The 17,818-nt window shown below is 46.8% G+C and overlaps 1 protein-coding gene across 2 annotated transcripts in view; it reads left to right on the top strand.

The window, feature by feature from the left end:
* The window catches only part of GTF2A1L (general transcription factor IIA subunit 1 like), a 35,842-nt gene extending 23,447 nt beyond the window's left edge, over positions 1-12,395 (top strand). Inside the window, exons 7-9 of one of the 2 annotated variants that reach the window (XM_030557744.1) lie at positions 7,010-7,291; positions 8,877-8,966; positions 11,494-12,395. In XM_030557744.1, the coding sequence (XP_030413604.1) occupies positions 7,010-7,291; positions 8,877-8,966; positions 11,494-11,601 (480 nt within the window). In that variant the 3' untranslated portion in view covers positions 11,602-12,395. The remainder of the gene's footprint in view (positions 1-7,009; positions 7,292-8,876; positions 8,967-11,493) is intronic. The other variant, XM_030557745.1, reaches the window with a different exon arrangement.
* The last annotated feature ends 5,423 nt before the right edge of the window (positions 12,396-17,818 follow it).

Genomic DNA, 17,818 nt, shown 5'->3' with positions numbered 1-17,818 from the left:
TCACGAGTGGTTGATTTGCTCAGATGTCATCCACTCCATCTTCCTGAGGTGGAGTTTTCCCCAGGTCAACCTATTCACCTCGCGCAACAGTCGGAAGTGCCAAATGTTCTGTTCTCTCCAGGGATGTTCTCCGGATTCCCTACTGGATGCTCTCCTACTTCCGTGGAAAGACCAGCTATTCTATGCCTTCCCTCCATTCCCGCTAGTCCACAGGGTCCTGCTCAAGTTACGCAGGGACAAGGCACGTGTGATTCTGGTCGCCCCAGCATGGCCCAGGCAACACTGGTATACTACGCTCCTGGAGTTATCAGTAGAGCCTCCGATCAAACTCTCGCTGTGGCCAAACCTGATCTCGCAAGACCACGGGTGCCTCTGTCATTCTGACCTGCAATTACTCCACCTTACAGCTTGGATGCTGCATGGCTAACTCGGTTAGAGTTACTCTGCTCACAATTGGTGAAGCAGGTTCTGTTAGGCAGCAGGAAACCCTCCACTTGGGCCACGTACCTGGCTAAATGGAGATGATTCTCCTCTTGGTGCGAGCAGCGCGCCATGCCCCCTTTGCAGGTGTCAATACCTCTCATCCTAAACTATCTCCTATCCCTAAAGCAGCAGAGCCTGGTGATATCATCTGTCAGGGTGCACCTGGCAGCCATCTCAGCTTTCCATCCAGGAGAATATGCTTCCTCTGTCTTCTCCAATCCGATGGTCATTAGATTTCTGAAGGGTTTAGATTGCCTCTACCCAAAAGTGTGACAACCAGTTCCAGTGTGGGACGTTAACCTGGTCCTTTCCAGGCTCCAGGGGCCCCCGTTCGAGCCAATGGCCACCCCCAGTTCACTTCTTTACCTATCTTGGAAGACAGCCTTCCTTGTAGCCATCACTTCAGCAAGACGCGCATCTGAGGTCAGAGCCCTCACGTCAGAGCCGCCATATACAGTTTTCCACAAAGACAAGGTGCAGCTTCGCCTCCACCCCTCCTTTCTCCCAAAGGTGGTATCATCTTTTCATGTGAACTAGGACATTTTCCTCCCAGTCTCTTATCTGAAGCTGCACACTATGTGGCAGGATCAATGTATGCACTCCCTTGTCATTCGTAGGGCTCTCGCCTTCTATATTGAGCATACGAAGCCATTCAGGAAAACAACCTAACTTTTCGTTGTAGTGGCCGACCAGATGAAAGGCCTACCAGTCTCCTCGCAACACATCTCCTCATGGATCACGGCCTGTATCTGTGCTTGCTACGACTTGGCCGGTGTCTAGACCCCGCGCCTCACCGCCCACTCCACGAATAGTACCGGGTTTACAATGGCTCCAGTGGTGCCAGGGCGCCAGGCCCACACTTGGAAAGGGCCCGGAAGGGGCCTACAAAGGGTTAATCCAGCCTGGGCCACAGCTCAGCAATGTGAAGAGTCAGCAACTTCCCAGCAGCCTGGGGAGCACAGTGCGCAGGTGCAGCAGCGACTGGCTGTTGCAGGGTGTGCTTGGAGTTGTAGTTTGCATGCCGCTGTGTTCCGCAGGGGCCCTAGGACCTGCGCTGCCAGCTGCACTACTAGTCCCAGAATGCCCTCGCCATGCTACCAGCCACCCCGGCTGAAGTTGTCTGAGTGGGCCAGAAAGAAATCCCAAGCCAGGAAATGGTATGGTGCAGGGCGAGGGTTCCTGGTGCTAATCCCACTGTGCTCCCCCTCCCTTCAAGTCTCCCCCATTCTCCTGGGGCAGTGAGGAGCTGGGGGCAGCCCCCCAGCGAATGTGATGCCTGGAGGCTCCTAGGCACTGTCTTGACCCTGCATTTCAGGGTGGGAGGTGGTTTCTGGGGTGCCTGGGAGCAGGGGGGGCAGTGACAGCGGGACTTATCAATGCTGGCTGCCGCACCCCCTGCTAGTGGCAATGCCTAGAAACTGCCTCCCTGCACTCTGGGGAGGGGAAGGGGCGCAGCCCGGTTTTTGGGGAAAGGGGCAGTTGTGGGGCAAGTCCGGGTGTGATGGGGGAGCTGGCGGTGACTCCGTGTGGGGGGGTATAGGAGAAGCAGGATGTTAAGGTGGGGGCTGGTGTGGCAGGGGGCAGAGGGAGGGGAGAGTCTGGGTTGAAGGTGGGGGTTGGCTGTGTGTGTGTGTGTGTGTGTGTGTGTAGAAGGGGGGGGTAGTAGAAGAAAGGGAGGTGGCAGCCCTGGGGTGAAAGTGTGTAGGGAGTGGGCAGTAGCAGGGAGATTGAGGAGAGCCTTTGTTAGGGGGTTCGCTGTGTGGGATGGGGGCAGTAGGAGGGATGCGGGGAGAGCCCAGGTGTGAAGATTGGGGTAGGAACTTGAGGCTGGATTGTGGTAAAGTGGTATGTGTTTCAGTGGCCCTTTCACCCTGCAAAAGATGGGCACCAGCAATTTTCCTCCCCACACCCTGCCCCAAAGTTTTGTAAACATTATTGTACCAAAGTAGAAAATGCAGCTTTCAAAAAATGTATTTAGGAAACCTAACTTTTTCGGTGGAGGAGGTGGTGGTGGGGAGATGCAGATGCGACACCACTGACTGCTGCATCTGGGTTTAATATGGCTCATAAGTGTGCTAATTAAGCACTTGTGTTCAGGGCCCTAAGCGGGCCCTGAGTGTTTAAAGAAAAAAAGACAAAACTAACAAACAACTCCCCTCCCATACAAACCAAATTCAGTGGTGTCTGAATACATTGATGTTAGCCCAGTTTGTTCTCTCTGGGTTGAGTGGAGGTCTCAGTTTGTCTTCAAAGATCTTATTTTGTTTTTGAATAAATGTTTTCATTCTCATACCGGCAATACCACATTTACTATGGCATCAGTGGTGCTGTCACGCTAGGACTATATCTGGAAGGGGCTCATCACAACCACTTGGGGGCCCACCAATATGTTTGGCGCCAGGCCCACAAAAAGTTAATCCGGCCCTGTCCACGAGGGCTCAAGCCTCATTGGCCCAGGTTCCAATACAGGAAATCTGTAGAGCTGCCATTTGGTCATCGGTACATACCTTTCCCACTCTCTACGCGTTAGTTCAGCAGTCTAGAGATGATGCCGCATTTAAGTCAGCGGTTCTGCACTCAGCGATGTCTCACTCCGACCCCACCACCTAGGTAAGGCTTGGGAGTCACCTAATTGGAATCGATATGAGCAAGCACTCAAAGAAGAAAAGACGGTTACTCACCTTTGCAACTGTTGTTCTTCAAGATGTGTTGCTCATATCCATTCCAAACCCACCCTCCTTCCCCTCTGTCGGAGTAGCTGGCAAGAAGGAACCGAGGGGGCACTGGGTTGGCTGGGGTATATATCCAGCGCCATTAAGGCACCACTCCAGGCAGCTCCACAGCTGACCCACCAGGTGTTGCAAGGGTAAACATTCTCCGATTGTGCACGCGGCATGTGCCTACCTAATTGGAATGGATATGAGCAACACGTCTCGAACAACAGTTACAAAGGTGAGTAACCATCTTTTGTGTATTCAAACCCTTTGTGCATATGCATTATGAGTGTATGTGACCATGTAATTAAAGGCTACTTTTTCTAGAGGACTCCTGCCTTATTCAGGGCACAGGATGGACAATACTCCCTGAATGAGTAGTTGTACAATATTTTGTTTGTGCTCAGGTCACATTTTCAAGCTTTTCTCCACATCCATGAGTGATAAAAACATGGACGTTTTGTTTTGCTTTTCAAGTGAAAAGTGAAATTCTCATGTATTATGTAAAAAACCCACTTTTTAAGTAAAGCACCAAATTTTGTGAGATTCGTACTAAGATTGCAAGAGAGAGCAAACCTGACTCCTGGGCTTTTGTTATGTTAGACTTTTTTTCAATACATATGTTTTATAGATTGAATGACTATGCAGACTATATAAATACCCGTTTCTACTGTTAAGATGTGGGAACTACTGAGTTGCATATATGACTTTTAGTTGTTCTGTCTCAGTGCTTTTGAGGTCCTGATCCAAAACCCACTGAAGTCAATAGCAGCCTTTCCAGTGACTTAACTGGCATTAGATCAAGCCCTCATTCAGTTGTAGTCAGTTTCTACCTACCACTGCAGAATTTGGCCCACTGTGGTATAAACTGAGGACAGGAATGATTTTGTTGGGGTTGGTCCTGCTTTGAGCAGGGGGTTGGACTAGATGACCTCCTGAGGTCTCTTCTAACCCTCATATTCTATGACTTGTCTACACTTACAGTGCTGCAGCTACACCACTGTAGGACTTTAGCAAAGATGCTGCTATGCTGACAGGAGACCTTCCCCTATCAGCATAGTTAATCCACCTCCCTGAAAGGCAGTAGCTCTGTTCACACTGAGGAGTAGGTCAGTAATAACTGCGTCACTCAGGGGTATGGATTTTTCACCTCCCTGAGCAATGTAGTTATATTGACATAAGTTGGTAGTGTAGACCATTGGTTCTCAACAAGAGGCCCATGTACCTCTAGGGGCACGTAGAAGTCTTCCAGGAGATACATTAATTCCTCTAGATATTTGCCTAGTTTTACAACAGGCTATATAAAAAGCAATAGCGAAATCAGTACAAACTAAAATTTCATACAGATGACGACTTGTTTATACTGCTCTATATACTATACACTGAAATGGAAGCATTTGTATTCTAATTGATTTATTTTATAATTATATGGTAAAGATGAGAAAGTAAAGCAATTTTTCAGTAATAGTGAACTGTTAAACTTTTTGTATTTTTACGTCTGATTTTGTAAGCAAGTAGTTTAAGTGAAGTGAAACTTGTGGGTACACAAGACAAATCAGACTCCTGAAAGGAGTACAGTAGTCTGGAAAGCTTGAGAGGTACAGATGTAGACCAAACCTAAGGCCACGTCTACAGTATAGACCTATATTGATATATATCCACACCTGAGTGACCCAGTTATACTGGCCTCTAACCCTCTGTGTAGAGAGAACTATATCGATGGGAGAAGGTACTGCCTCTCAGGGAGGTGGGTTAACTACGCTGATGGGAGAAGCTTTTGTGTTGGCATAGTAGCATTTTTACTAACGCATTACAGTGCAGCTGCGGCACTGTAGCTCTGTAGGTGAAGACAAGCTCTAAGATATTTGTTCCTGAAAGTCGTCAGTGTTTTTTGATGCAATGGATGCTTTGGTATCAAGGAATTGCCTATACATAGATACATATCGGTTGTTGCTAGATGGTATTTTCTAATGGAAAACTTGTCTTGTCAGAAAATTTTCAGTTACACCTCTACCCCGATATAACGTGGTCCTTGGGAGACCAAAAAATCTCACCAAGTTATAGGTGAGACCGCGTTATATCAAACTTGCTTTGCCCCCACCTTGTTCCCTCACTGCCCCCTCCAGAGACCCCCATCCCTAATCAAGCTCAGGACCCCACCTCTTACCCAGCCCCCGTCCCCTGACTGCTCTGACCCCTATTCATACACACCCTGCCTTCTGACAGGCACTCACCGGCGGGAAGCGGAGCAGTCTGGCCCCAGTCCGCTCCGCTCTACTCCACCAGCTCCCAGCTGCAGCGCTCCGCTTCCCGCCATTGGTGAGTGCGGGGAGGCTGGGGAAAGGATGGCAGCCCACCCTCATCTGTGGAGGGAAGCGGAGTGACGTGGCCCTAGCCCGCTCCGTCTTCCTTGCCCCGGCCCCAGCTGGGGAAAGGTCCTGCACTCACCTGCGGCAGGAAGTGGAGCGCCACGGCTGGGAACTGGTGAAGTGGAGCTCGCTGGGACTGGGCTGCTCCGCTTCCCGCCGCCGGTGCGTGCGGGAAGGTTGGGGAAAGGATGCCCTCCGCACTCACTGGCAGCGGGAAGCAGAGTGACGCGGCCCTAGCCTGCTCCACTCTGCCACCTCCCAGCTGCGGTGCTCCGCTTCCTGCCGCAGGTGTGTGCGGGGAGGTTGGGGAAAGGATGCCGCCTATACTCACCTGCAGCAGGAAGCGGAGTGGAGAGGACTGGGGCTGGGTTGCTCCGCTTCTGCCGCTGCTGGTGAGTGTGGGGAGGATCCCTTCCGCCAAGCCCCCTCCCCCTCGCCACTCGGCTGGGGTCGGGGCGAGGGAAGTAGCGTGGGCTGCTCCCGCCCTCCCGCTAATCCCTGGGACTGCGGGCCCCCCCAAAAGTGCCCTCACACAGCTCCTGCCCCCCAGACCCTGGGGGGGAGAGCCCCTGACCACCCCGAGACCCTCTGCCCCTTATCGAACCCCTCGGCCCCGGCCTGGCCGGGCACCCTTAACACGCTGCTCAGAGCAGCGTGTCAGAGCTTTACCGCATTGTATGTGTATATTGGGTTGTGTTATATCGAGGTAGAGGTGTAGTTGAAATTGAAATGGTCCTCGGAACGTTTTGTTTTTAACAAAACTTTATTTAGAAAAAAACTGAAACAAAGCATTTTGATTTTATTTCAAAATCACTTACATTAACAAAACAAAAAAAATATTAAAATATAGTAAACCCTAATTTTAAAATAATATAAAATATGAAAAAACAAATCAAAACAATGAGATTTTAACTAAATGAAACATTTCAGTTTACCTGACCAGATTATTTTTGGAAATTATATTTTGTAAGAGTTTTTTTTCTTGAATTTTTGGCATCATTACTTTTTATTCTGAATCAGAATTATTTTTTTCCAAATATCAGAATTTCTCTTGGATCAGAAATTCTGATTTTTTTGAACAGTTCTAATATCTATTGATTTTTTTTTTTAAATGGGAAATTTGCTTTGAGTATTAGAGACCATATTTAAAAACCATGTCTGGAAAAATGGATTTCATATTATTGAACAAGTATTTGAAATGGGGTTCATTTCAGGAAAATGTATATATGACCAGATTTTCATAAGTGCTTAGCACTCATAATTGGAGCTCGACTTTTAAAAAAAGAGCTCTACTCCCATTTAAACACCTAAATAAGGTGACAAGTTTTTCATTTTAGTACCCAACAGATTTCATGGAGAAGAATGGAAGCTGTTGGGTGTTGAGTTCTTGTGAAAAATCAGACCTCTTGTCAAGCTCTCATTGAACCTTCTTATTCCTGTCAGATGGAACCTACTGTACTGATGGAATCAGACATACGGACAGAAAAGGATATCTGCAGTGACATTGAAGGGATCATTCAGCTAGATGGAATTGATGATGTTTTTCCTAAGGAGGAAATAGAAAGTACAAGAGATATAGAAGAAAATGAATTTATTGGTATTATTGATGCAGAGGATCTGAAAGTGTTGGAGGAGGAGGAAGATGAAGAAGGTGACAGTATTTCAAATGCTGAATCCAGCGGTAGCAGTGATACTGAAGAGCCCCAAATAGACATAATTGAGGAGGTAATTATTCTGACTTGCTTTAGAATGTTTAAACTAATGTGCCTATCTGCATATCTGGTTGCTTAGATCCAGAATATCCACTAGTAGATTGAGGCAGAATACACGGTTAAGATGTGTTTTCAGAGCAGAATGTAATAGCTATGGGGTGGTTTGAGAGCTTTTTGAGCAGACCATAAAAAATAGGAGGAGTTGCTGTGATATCTGTTGCTTATTGGATGAATTAACAAGCTTTTAATTACAAAACTTGAGGCTAGGAGTGAAATTCTGGCCTCACTGAAATCAAAGGGACTCTTGCTATTCATTTAAGGAGGGTCAGGATTTCATCCTGAGCCTCTATCCTGGGAAGCAGTGACTCTGGGAAACATTTTGGGGTCATGGTGGATAATCATCTGAACATAAATTCCCAGTGCAGCGCTGTGGCCAAAAGGGCTAATGTGGTCCTTGGATATATAAATGGGAGAATATAGAGTTTTGGCACTAGTACGGCTGCTACGCTACTCTGATATCCATAATTAAAGTAGTATATTGATAAATTGGAGGGGTTTCAGCTAAGAGCCTCGAATTATTGAAGAATTGGAAAACGTATCTTTATAGTAATAGATTCCTGGAGCTCAATCTGTTTAGCTTAACCAAAAAAAGTTTTAGGGATGACTTGATCAGTCTGTAAGTACTTAACGTGGGAAACAAAATTTGATAATAGCCTTTTGGTTTGGTAGATTAGGCTATAACAAGATCCAGTGGCTGGAGATTAAATCTAGACAAATTCAGACTGGAAATAACAGTGAGGGTAATTAATCAGTGGAATAATTTAACAAGGGCTGTGGTGGATTTTCCATCACAAAATCTTTAAATCAAGACTGGATGTTTAAAAAAAAAAAAAAAAGATACTCAAATTCAAATAGGAATTAATTCAGCACCATTCTATGGCCTGCATTACACAGGACGTTGCACTCAATCAGGGGTTCTCAAACTTGGTGTCGGGACCCCTGAGGGGGTTATGAGGTTATTACATGGGGTCCACCCCAAACCCAGCATTTATAATGGTGTTAAATATATTAAGAAGTGTTTTTAATTTATCATGGGGGTTGCACTCAGAGGCTTGCTGTGTGAAAGGGGTCACCAGTACAAAAGTTTGAGAACCACTGCACTAAATGATCACAATGGTCCCTTCTGACCTTAGAATCTATGAATCCTAGGTTTCCATTGCTTCTAAACACTAAACAAGATTGGAAGGGGAATCAGGCAGAGCATACTACAGGTTGTCTGGTTCCCAGGAGACCAAGCACAGCTGAGGAACACTTAGTCACAGAACAATTACATGTATTATATGATTTTTCTCCTTGAATCACCTTTCAGAGAGTCTTGCCTCGTGACATATGGAAGTTGGTTTAGCATTCCAATTTCTGGGAGAGAAAGGGGAGTTAACTTTGTCAGCCTTGAGTGCTACTCGTAATTATAAATCTTAGTCATTTTTTTGGAGAGGGGAATATTATCAGTGTGAAAAAATGTCTTGTTACATCAAGTATATTAGACTTTTTTAAAAGACAGTAAATAATGGTGTTTAAATGTGACCTTTATTCTCCAGGATCCTTTAAATTCCAGTGATGATGTCAGTGAGCAGGACACACCAGACTTGTTTGACACAGATAATGTTATAGTTTGTCAGTATGACAAGGTACAGTGTATAATCCTGTTCCTTTAAACAGTAATTTTAGCCCATTCATTTCTGGTAAGAGTTATCTTTGGGGATGCGTGTGTGTGGAGAATGTCAGTTGTGTCATCAGTATTTTAAATAATTTAATCATCTGTTGTTTGAAATGCACATAAAAAACAAAAGAATGTAAACTTATTTGCACTATTGTTTGAAAATTCATCTACAGTTTTCCTGTAAAAGGAGAAACTTCTTACGTGTGTGTGTGTGTGTGTGTGTGTTGCTTTCCTGCTCTCTGTTCCTATTTTGTTTCCTGGTTCCTGCTGCCTGAACTCAGTGCTGCTGTTCCTGTTTAAGGGTGCGGGTGTGCGCATGTGTGGTTCTGAGGGTGTGCAGCTATTCAGGGAAGGCTGCTACAGACCTGCTGTTTGGACTGTTATGGTTTTTGTTCAGATTGTTGCTGACCTAGCTCATTCTTGGTTATTACAATTTTCATTGACAATTTACCAGTATGTTCTGCTTTGTGGTGTGGTGGTGGTTTTGCGTTTGTTTTTTGTGGTTTGGGATTGCTGTTCTGCAGTGCATCAGGGTGTAATGTGTCCCAGTCCTGCAGGCACATACACATCCTTAAATTTAGTGAGATGAATAATTGCAGTGGATTCAATAAAACTACTCATGAGTAAAGTTAAGTATGGACTGAGTGAGCAATAAGAAGAGAAGAGTATGCATCCTTATCTGGTAGTAAAATATTCCTAAAAGGATTTTAAAAATATTTACCACAAATTCATCTTTTCAAATAAGCAAAGCAAATAAGCAAAGTTCTTAATGAAGACAAATAACCTGTCCTGTGTTACTGTTCACAATAAAGTTCTTTCTGAGCTAGTTTAGAATCAAACAAACCCTTTGGAATTCAGGTGGCTGCTTTTTTGCTTTTGTGTATCTGGAACTCAAACTGGAAAACCAAACTTAGTTAGAATTACATCTTATCTTGAAATAATGGAAAGTTTCAGCTTCAGCAAATTTTATTTTTGTCAAATATGTGGCTTTTGGAAATAGGGGCCTACATTTTCCAAAGTGATTACTAATTTTAGGTGCCAAACTTGAAATGCCTTAAAGGAATCTGAGATTTAGAAAGCGATGAGCATTTGATCTCAGAAAATCAGGCCATTTAAGGTGTGTCAAATTCGGCACCAAAATCGCTAGTCACTTTTGAAAAATTTAGAGGGTCAGTTGTATAGAAATCTCATCTGAATCGGAACTACATTATTTGTATTGTTATACTGTATTTCTCCCTACGATACTTAATACTATAAGTGCTAGTATTTTAAAATGTTCCCCTCTCAAATTAAAATTTTGTATGGATGAATGGAAAATTTGGTCTGAAATATATTTATATCAATGTGCAGCTTGAAACCAGAGCTGCCGTGAAGGGATTTCATAACAGATGTGATTAGAATTTGAGATCTATGGATTGGCATGAAAGTCTGTCTTTCTTGCCCCCCACCTTTTTTTTTTTCTTCTTCTTTTTGCTATGAAATAATATGTTGGCTAGCTGGTATATTGGTTACTTTTCCCAGACAGACCAGTTTTACTGAAAAAATTTCTAATGGAGGGAGGAGTGATTGAAACCACGGTCTCTGGCCAAAAGGCAGAATATAATTATCTTGTAATTCTGTTCCTAATTATCTTTAGGGCTATTAAACATAGTGGGAGGATAGAAGTGGGTTGACTGTCATTCTAACATGTTTTAGCTCTTAGAAGAATTTTTTTTTCAATCACAAATATAATAACCAGAAAATCAGGAGGCATTCTTTTTGTTTCCTAGTCTTGAAAACCAAATCAAGTTGAGAATCTGAGGAATCTGTAAAACCATTTAATTCCATGCCGTTCAAGATGAACTACAAAGATTTTTTGTTTCAGAGTAGCAGCCGTGTTAATCTGTAGCCGCAAAAAGAACAGGAGTACTTGTGGCACCTTAGAGACTAACATTTATTTGAGCATAAGATTTTGTGGGCTACAGGATATGTCTGATGAAGTGGGCTGTAGCCCACAAAAGCTTATGCTCAAAAAGATTTTTGTATTGCACAGAACTTTTTTTATAGGTCTACAGTATGAAACCATATTTTTACACCTATTTGAATACATTCATACCTGCTTTGTGTGGAACATTGTGCTTTTTAGCCATATTTTTGGTTGCTGTATATTATTTTGGCTTTCTCCTACTATCCTACCATGTCCAGAACTGCATGCAAAATACAAAAATGCAATATACAGACATGGGTAGCTGCGCCCACAAGTCATGCAATCAAGGTGTCGATATTTGAGAGTGTATCTCTCAATCTTTTCTCTGGCATGTCAAGACTTTCACAGTACTCCATATCTGAGCTCTGTTCAGAGAAGCAGTTTTTTATGTATTTAGTGCTAACAAAGGTTAACTTCAGTCCTTCAGCCCCCCTACCAGCTTTGTTTAATTTTTAGAAATCAGTCAGTTTCTGAAGATGTCCTAGTAACACACTTTTGGGGGCACTGATTTTCATTTTTTTTTAATCAGATTCATCGAAGTAAGAACAAATGGAAGTTCTATTTGAAAGATGGAGTAATGTGCTTCGGCGGTAAAGATTATGTGTTCGCAAAAGCCATTGGAGATGCGGAGTGGTAAATCCTCACTGGATAAGTGAAGTATAATTTTTTTTATTACAAAATGTTATATAACCTTCAGTGAAGAGCTTCTGAACTTGCTATGTTTTGCAATTTAAAAAATGAAAATGAAACTGCATTTGTTAAATAAAATATATGAAATTGAAAATTAGTTTTGTTTCTAATAAATGAAAATTAAGACTGTTTTATGTTCACTGTTCTTCTGTTTGTTTTCTGATTTATATTGTTACCTTTTTACTAAAAGAAGTATAATCAGAATGAATAGCTTTAATTAACAACTAGTGTGTTGGATCTGTAAACGGAATAACAAGTAGCTACATTTATGTAACTTCAACTCCTTTTTTCTTGATAAGTTAAAATGCAATGATTTTTACAGTGTGAGGCAACATAATTCTTAGTGATTTATGTTAAAAGAAATAAGATTGTGAAATTCACAGATATTACAGTGAAGTTTATTTTGTTAAAAGATGCTGATGTGTTTTAGCTATACCTTTCTCCCCTGCTCCCCCCTTGCATATGATCCTTCTGGTGAAGTGTGTATCGTTTGCCTTTAGTCTGAAGCTATCAGTGCAACTCAGAATATATGGATAGAGGATCCTTGAGTTAACAAGACTTCAGCATTGTTTTCAGTTGTTGCATTTTCTTCAAATATGATATGTACTGAGGAGCAATAAATAGTCTCATTTAAAAAAAAGTACCTTATTGTCATAGTGTGTACTAAGCCATTTAACTTTGCTTCTGTACACACTCATTACATTCTGAATACACTAATAAACTGTGAGTGATATAAATTGACTGTGCCTAATAAAAAAGATACAATATCATCTCATACAGATTTCTAGTCATGAATTGTTCTTTTGATGCTTCTTAAAAGTAAATAATGCTTTAATAGGAAACATATGCATGCCAAAAGGGAGTGGGGAGCTGGATGCACCAGCTCGGGAAGCTGAAATCATAGACTTGACAAGGACCCAGTTGCATTGCTCAAAGCTTTTTCTTTATTCACCTAGAAACAATGATTGAAAACCAATTTGCCACCCCTCAGGGTCTTGTATAGCCCTCCGCAGCTGAGGTGTATTCACAGTCAGATCAGTTCTCCTGCATGGCAGTTGTGAAGAGCGCCTTCCCTGACCCTGGGTTTCACCTGTCTGCTACTCTTGTAAGATGCCTGATATGTGACATCTGCAAAGCACGTGACTAGTAGCAGACTTGTGACCAATAACTACATCTCCCAGTGTTAAAGGACCATAACAGGCTGCCTGGGGCATATGTATATGTGTCAAAGCCCAGTATTCTGTTACACCACCCCACTGCACATTTGCCTCCTTGCTTGAGTTTATTGTATTTTCTGGACCTTGGTGTTGGAACTGCTAAATCTTGTTGATCTGGATGATTTCCTTATTCATGTGGATGATGATTCTTCTAAGCTGACTCAAGATCTCCTGATTACCATGGTACTCTCTCATGCAGCTTTGGACACAGCACTCGCATGGCTAGCCATACCCTTTGTCTTACTTTTGAGAGGAGATGGGTGAAGAGTACACTATCCTTGGGGGCAGACAGTAGGAAGCACTGCCTCCATCTGCTTCTTACTCCTTCTGCCTTCTCCAGGCGAGTTGTCAGCAGTAGTGAGCAGGATCTGTTTAAAACAGAATGGTACTTCTGATAGCAAAAAGAGTGCACAACAGCCTAGTGAAAGGCCCCTCTCTTTCTCTCCCATTTCTGCTGCCTCCTCATCCTGCTCTGAGCTTCTTAATGCTGACAGGAAATACCAGGGAGCATGGCAGGATCTCCACCCCTTTGGGAGAGATGCAGATATCTCACTGGGGTGGGGTGTGCAGTGGTGGTGGGAAGAAGGGGAAGGTTGAAGGGTTGGAAGGAGAGATATGAGAGGAAAACTCCTAGCTAGAGAATGGAGCGAGCAAAACCTCAAACTCAAGAGATTTGAAGTCAGCTGAACTATTCTGGCTGCTGATGCATTTAATTTGTACTATGTTCTCTCGGGGAGGTGGAAGATCATCACTGGGGGAATCTGCTTCTTCTGGTGGTCTGACAGGCCAACTCTTAGGCTTCACAGAATGTCCCACCTGTTTAATCTAAGCTTTATCCAGTGTAGGGAGGCTAGTATCTTTTGCTGGCAAGTTTTAAGTTCTCTGAGACATGAATTTTGTTGCATATTCCTAATTTGTGGTTATGGGAATTATGTTCTGTGATTGGATCAGACCAGATGGCTACAGGAAAGTAATCCTGCTAAAGGACCTCCTGCAGCCTAAGGGGAGGATTCACAAGGTCTGTGATCTCAGTTAATTATGGGGAACAACTAAAGATATAATGGACAGGAGTGAGGTCACAGGGCTAAATGAAGGGAACCATACGGGGACACCGAGTAGAGAACCCTGAACAGTGCCCACTGTTCCTCGAAGGTGTCAAGGTAGTCAGCGGACACTGCCCAGAGGAACTCTCCCCAGATGCGTGAGCAGACAAGAGGATTGGAAATAAGCTCTGCAGTTGCAGGAAACCCTGGCAGCCAACTCCTCTGTCTCGTCTTGCAGATGGCCATTTTGGCCAATGCAAGAAGGAGGTTGAATCATAGAATATTAGGGTTGGAAAGGACCTCAGGAGATCATCTAGTCCAACCCCCTTGACAAGGAGGTCCTGTGACTTTGTGGACCTACAGATAAGGAGATGAGGGGAAAAATGCAGCCAAAAACGTAACAGGATATCTAAGAGGAATCAGAATAGGGGCTGCAACCTGGTGCACTCCAGATATACGTGCACCAGGGTCTCCCTCATGCCACAGAAGGGCTTGGTGGCCTTTAGCGAGGTGTCGGCTGTGGCCGGGCAGGTGGAAGAGTGCAGGGGCTCCCCGGAAGTGAGAGTGGGAGCAGCAGTCATGGGAAGGGGGGGATGACAGTATAAAGTTGCCTAGACTGAGGCCCGCTGGCAGAGCGTAGTCCTCCCCCTGAGTGACTAACGCCCTGGGTCTGACCCCAATCTCCTTGAATATGGAGAAGTCACCCACCACCCCAGGGACTTCCCTGCTGGCACCCAAAGCGACACTTCCCTCGGAGGTTGCAGGGGCCAGAGGTGGCAAGGGGGCTGGAGGTGCTCCATCAGAGCCCCCTCAAAGGGGGAGGGACTCCAGAAGAGGGGCAGTGCTGCCTCTCCTTGCTGCCACATCTTCGCTAGCTGGCTCTGGTGGATGGAACTCACGTGCAGGGCCAGCTCTAGCAATTTTGCTGCCCCAAGCACAGCGGCACTGTGGGGGCACTGCTGCTCGCTGGTCCCGCGGCTCCAGTGGTTCTCCCGCAGGCTTCCCTACGGGGGGTCCGGTGGTCGCGCGGCTCCAGTGGACCTCCCGCAGGCGTGCCTGCAGATGCTCCACCAGAGCTGCGGGACCAGTGGACCCTCCACAGGCACACCTGCGGGAGCTCCACCGAAGCCGCCTGCTGCCCTCCCGGCAATGAGCAGAGCACCCCCTGCTTGGCATGCTGTGGTCTGGAGCTGGCCCTGCTCACTTGGGTGCAAAGCAGAAGGCTTGGCATCTATGGCCTGCTTCTTGGTCTTATGAGGAGTCTCTGCATCCTCCACATCAGATGGGAGAAACTGAGCCCCAGCCTTCTGCTTGCCCCACTTCCCCTGTACAAGGACCCAGCCCTCCATGGTGTTATCTGCGGGCTGGCTAGTAAGGGTTGGGCTGAGGGGGCAAAAGTGATGGCGCGGAGACTCAGGGAGGTAGTGGTAGGGTGGCACAAGGGAGGGAAAATGCTTCTTGAGGCAGGCTCTGTCCTGTGCCTGGCGGTACCCCCACCTCACCCTTCTCCACAGGGCTCACCAGACTGCATGCAGTGAAGGCAGCCCTGCCGCTCATCTCTGCATGCTGGGGGATGTGCCCCTCAGGGCCCGAGTGGAAGCAGTGGTGGACGGGGAAGGAGGTGGACAGGGCCAGTTTTAGCCAATGCGGGCTGATTCGTGGGGCATGTACTCTCCTGGCGGCACTTCGAATTTCCGCGCTCCGGGGGTGGTAGCAGGGCTGCTGGATTGCGGGGCTCCAGCCACAGAAGTGGGGCAGCCACGCTTGGCACTTTCAGGCTGAGGGACCGAGGCCGTGGGGTTGTGGGACTCCGGCCAAAGGAGCTGGGATGCGGGGTTGCAGGGCTCCGGCGAGTGTAACGGGGCCGCAGGATTTGCCGGGCTCTGGCCGGGGGAGCGGGACCGTGGGGTTCCGGGGCTCTGGCCCAAAGAGCCAGACCGCGGGTTGCGGTGCTCCGGCCGGGGGAGCGGGATCGCAGGACTTGCTGCGCTCGGCCGGGGGAGTGTGAATCTTGGAAATTTGTCCCCCTCCAGCCACTTACTTGCCACTTGCCTCCTCACCCCCCCTCCAAGTATCAGGGGCAGCAGGTTTGTAGAAATTTTCGTGGTGCCCAGAATGCTCAGAGCCCACCCACCCCGAACTCTGCCTCCCACCTGCCTAAGGAGTCTGGGGTGCAGGCTCTGGGATGGAGTTTGGGTGTTGGGTGCAGGCTTTGGGCTGGGGCATGGGGTGGGGTGCAGGGTGGGTGGAGGAGTGCAGGTTCTGGGAGGGAGTGCAGAGGGCTAGGTGCATGCTCTGGGAGGGAGTTTGGGGGCAGGAGAAGGTGTGTGGGTAGGGGGTGAGGAGTACTGGCTCTGGGACAGAGTTTGGGTGCAGGAGGGAGTGTGGAGGAAGGAGACAGAGTTACAGGCTCTGGGACAGAGTTTAGGTGCTGGGTGCAGGCTCCGGGCTGGGGTATGGGGTGGGATGGGTGGAGGGGTGCAGGCTCTGGAAGGGAGTGCGGAGGGCTGGGTGCAGCTTCTGGGTCAGAGTTTGGGGGCCGGAGAGGGGGTGTGGACTCTGGGAGGCGGTGGTGGGTGCTAGGGGGGAGGGGACTGCCATCACATGTGGCTTCCTTCCTCCCCTGCTGCCCCTCCCCATAGCCTCACTGGGGGTGGGGGATGGGGCTGCCCCTTGCCCAGTGGTAGCAGGAGTGGGCGGGGGCTGGGGGAGATCACAGGGTCCAAACACTAACGAAAGCCCCAGGGGCTGCTCAGGTGAGTGAGGTCCACTGCAGATGATCCTGTTTCCCACTGGAAGCCCCCTTGGCATCTCCTCCAGATGAGTGCTGGGGGAGGGGAGGGCTGAGAAGCACTTGTGTACCTCCCCCACTGCTCCTCCCCCTCCTCCTTCTGACGTGCAGCAGCCGGCTGCCACATCTATTGCCATAGGCCAGCTTTATGAGATGAGGGCCATATTAGATTTTTGAAGGGGCTTCACGGGCTGAAGTGACTGTGAAAGAAATTAAATATATGCAAATATATGCAAAATCATTAAGAAAACAAAAGTACTCTACTGTGTCAGTGTTGCATTAAATTCTAAATCAGGTATAAATGTTAATCGATGCAGGTACTGTGAAATCACACAAAATATTTGTCAATATATTAAAAATCATTTCACATCTTTTTCATTTTATTTCTAAAAACTCCTATTTGCATCATACAAATACTGTTTGGTTCTCTTAGTGCTGTAGTTAAAATTTAACCCTTATGAAATTGTTAATTTCCATTTTCTTTACTCCATTTATTGGAGATGTAATTAAGCATCTGGCTTGTATTTTTACTCTTAAGGCAGGGGTCCGTGCCTGCTCGGCTGCAGCACCAACTCTCCCCTAAGTTGGCTCCCCTTTTGGGAGGACACTGGCTCCCGGGGGCACTCACCCCTCTGCACAGCTCAGCTCAGCTGAGCTACCCCACCCGCATGAGCTGCTGCCGGCAGCCCCTCCCCCTGCCTGCTCAGTGTGCCTACGCAGCTGCAACCTGCCCGTTTGCTTCTTCCTGTATCTGCTCGGCTGCAGCAGCGACTCTCCCCTAAGTTGGCTTCCCTTCTGAGGGGACACTGGCTCCCAGAGGGATTCACCCTTCTTCACAGTTCAGCTGTGCTGTCGCCCCACGTGAGCTGCTGCCGGCGACCCCTCCCCCTGCTCTGCGTGCCTACTCAGCTGTTCGCTTCTCCTGTTGGTTGGAGGGCGGGACAAATGGAAGCCCTGGGCCGGAGTTTGGAGACTCCTGCCATAGGCAGCTGCAGCCGGGAGAGCTGCGCACAGGTTTTGTTCCGACGGGCATGCTCTGGGGCTTGACTTACCCTCGTTATGGGACTGATCAGCAGAGTAAAGGAGAGGAGTGGAACTGGGATTGTGAGCAGG

This window comes from Gopherus evgoodei, chromosome 3, assembly GCF_007399415.2.
Source record: "Gopherus evgoodei ecotype Sinaloan lineage chromosome 3, rGopEvg1_v1.p, whole genome shotgun sequence".
In the NCBI taxonomy this organism is placed as follows: Eukaryota; Metazoa; Chordata; order Testudines; family Testudinidae; genus Gopherus; species Gopherus evgoodei.
The sequence above is the reverse complement of the archived record's forward strand: the minus strand, read 5'-3'. Positions and strand labels throughout refer to the sequence as shown.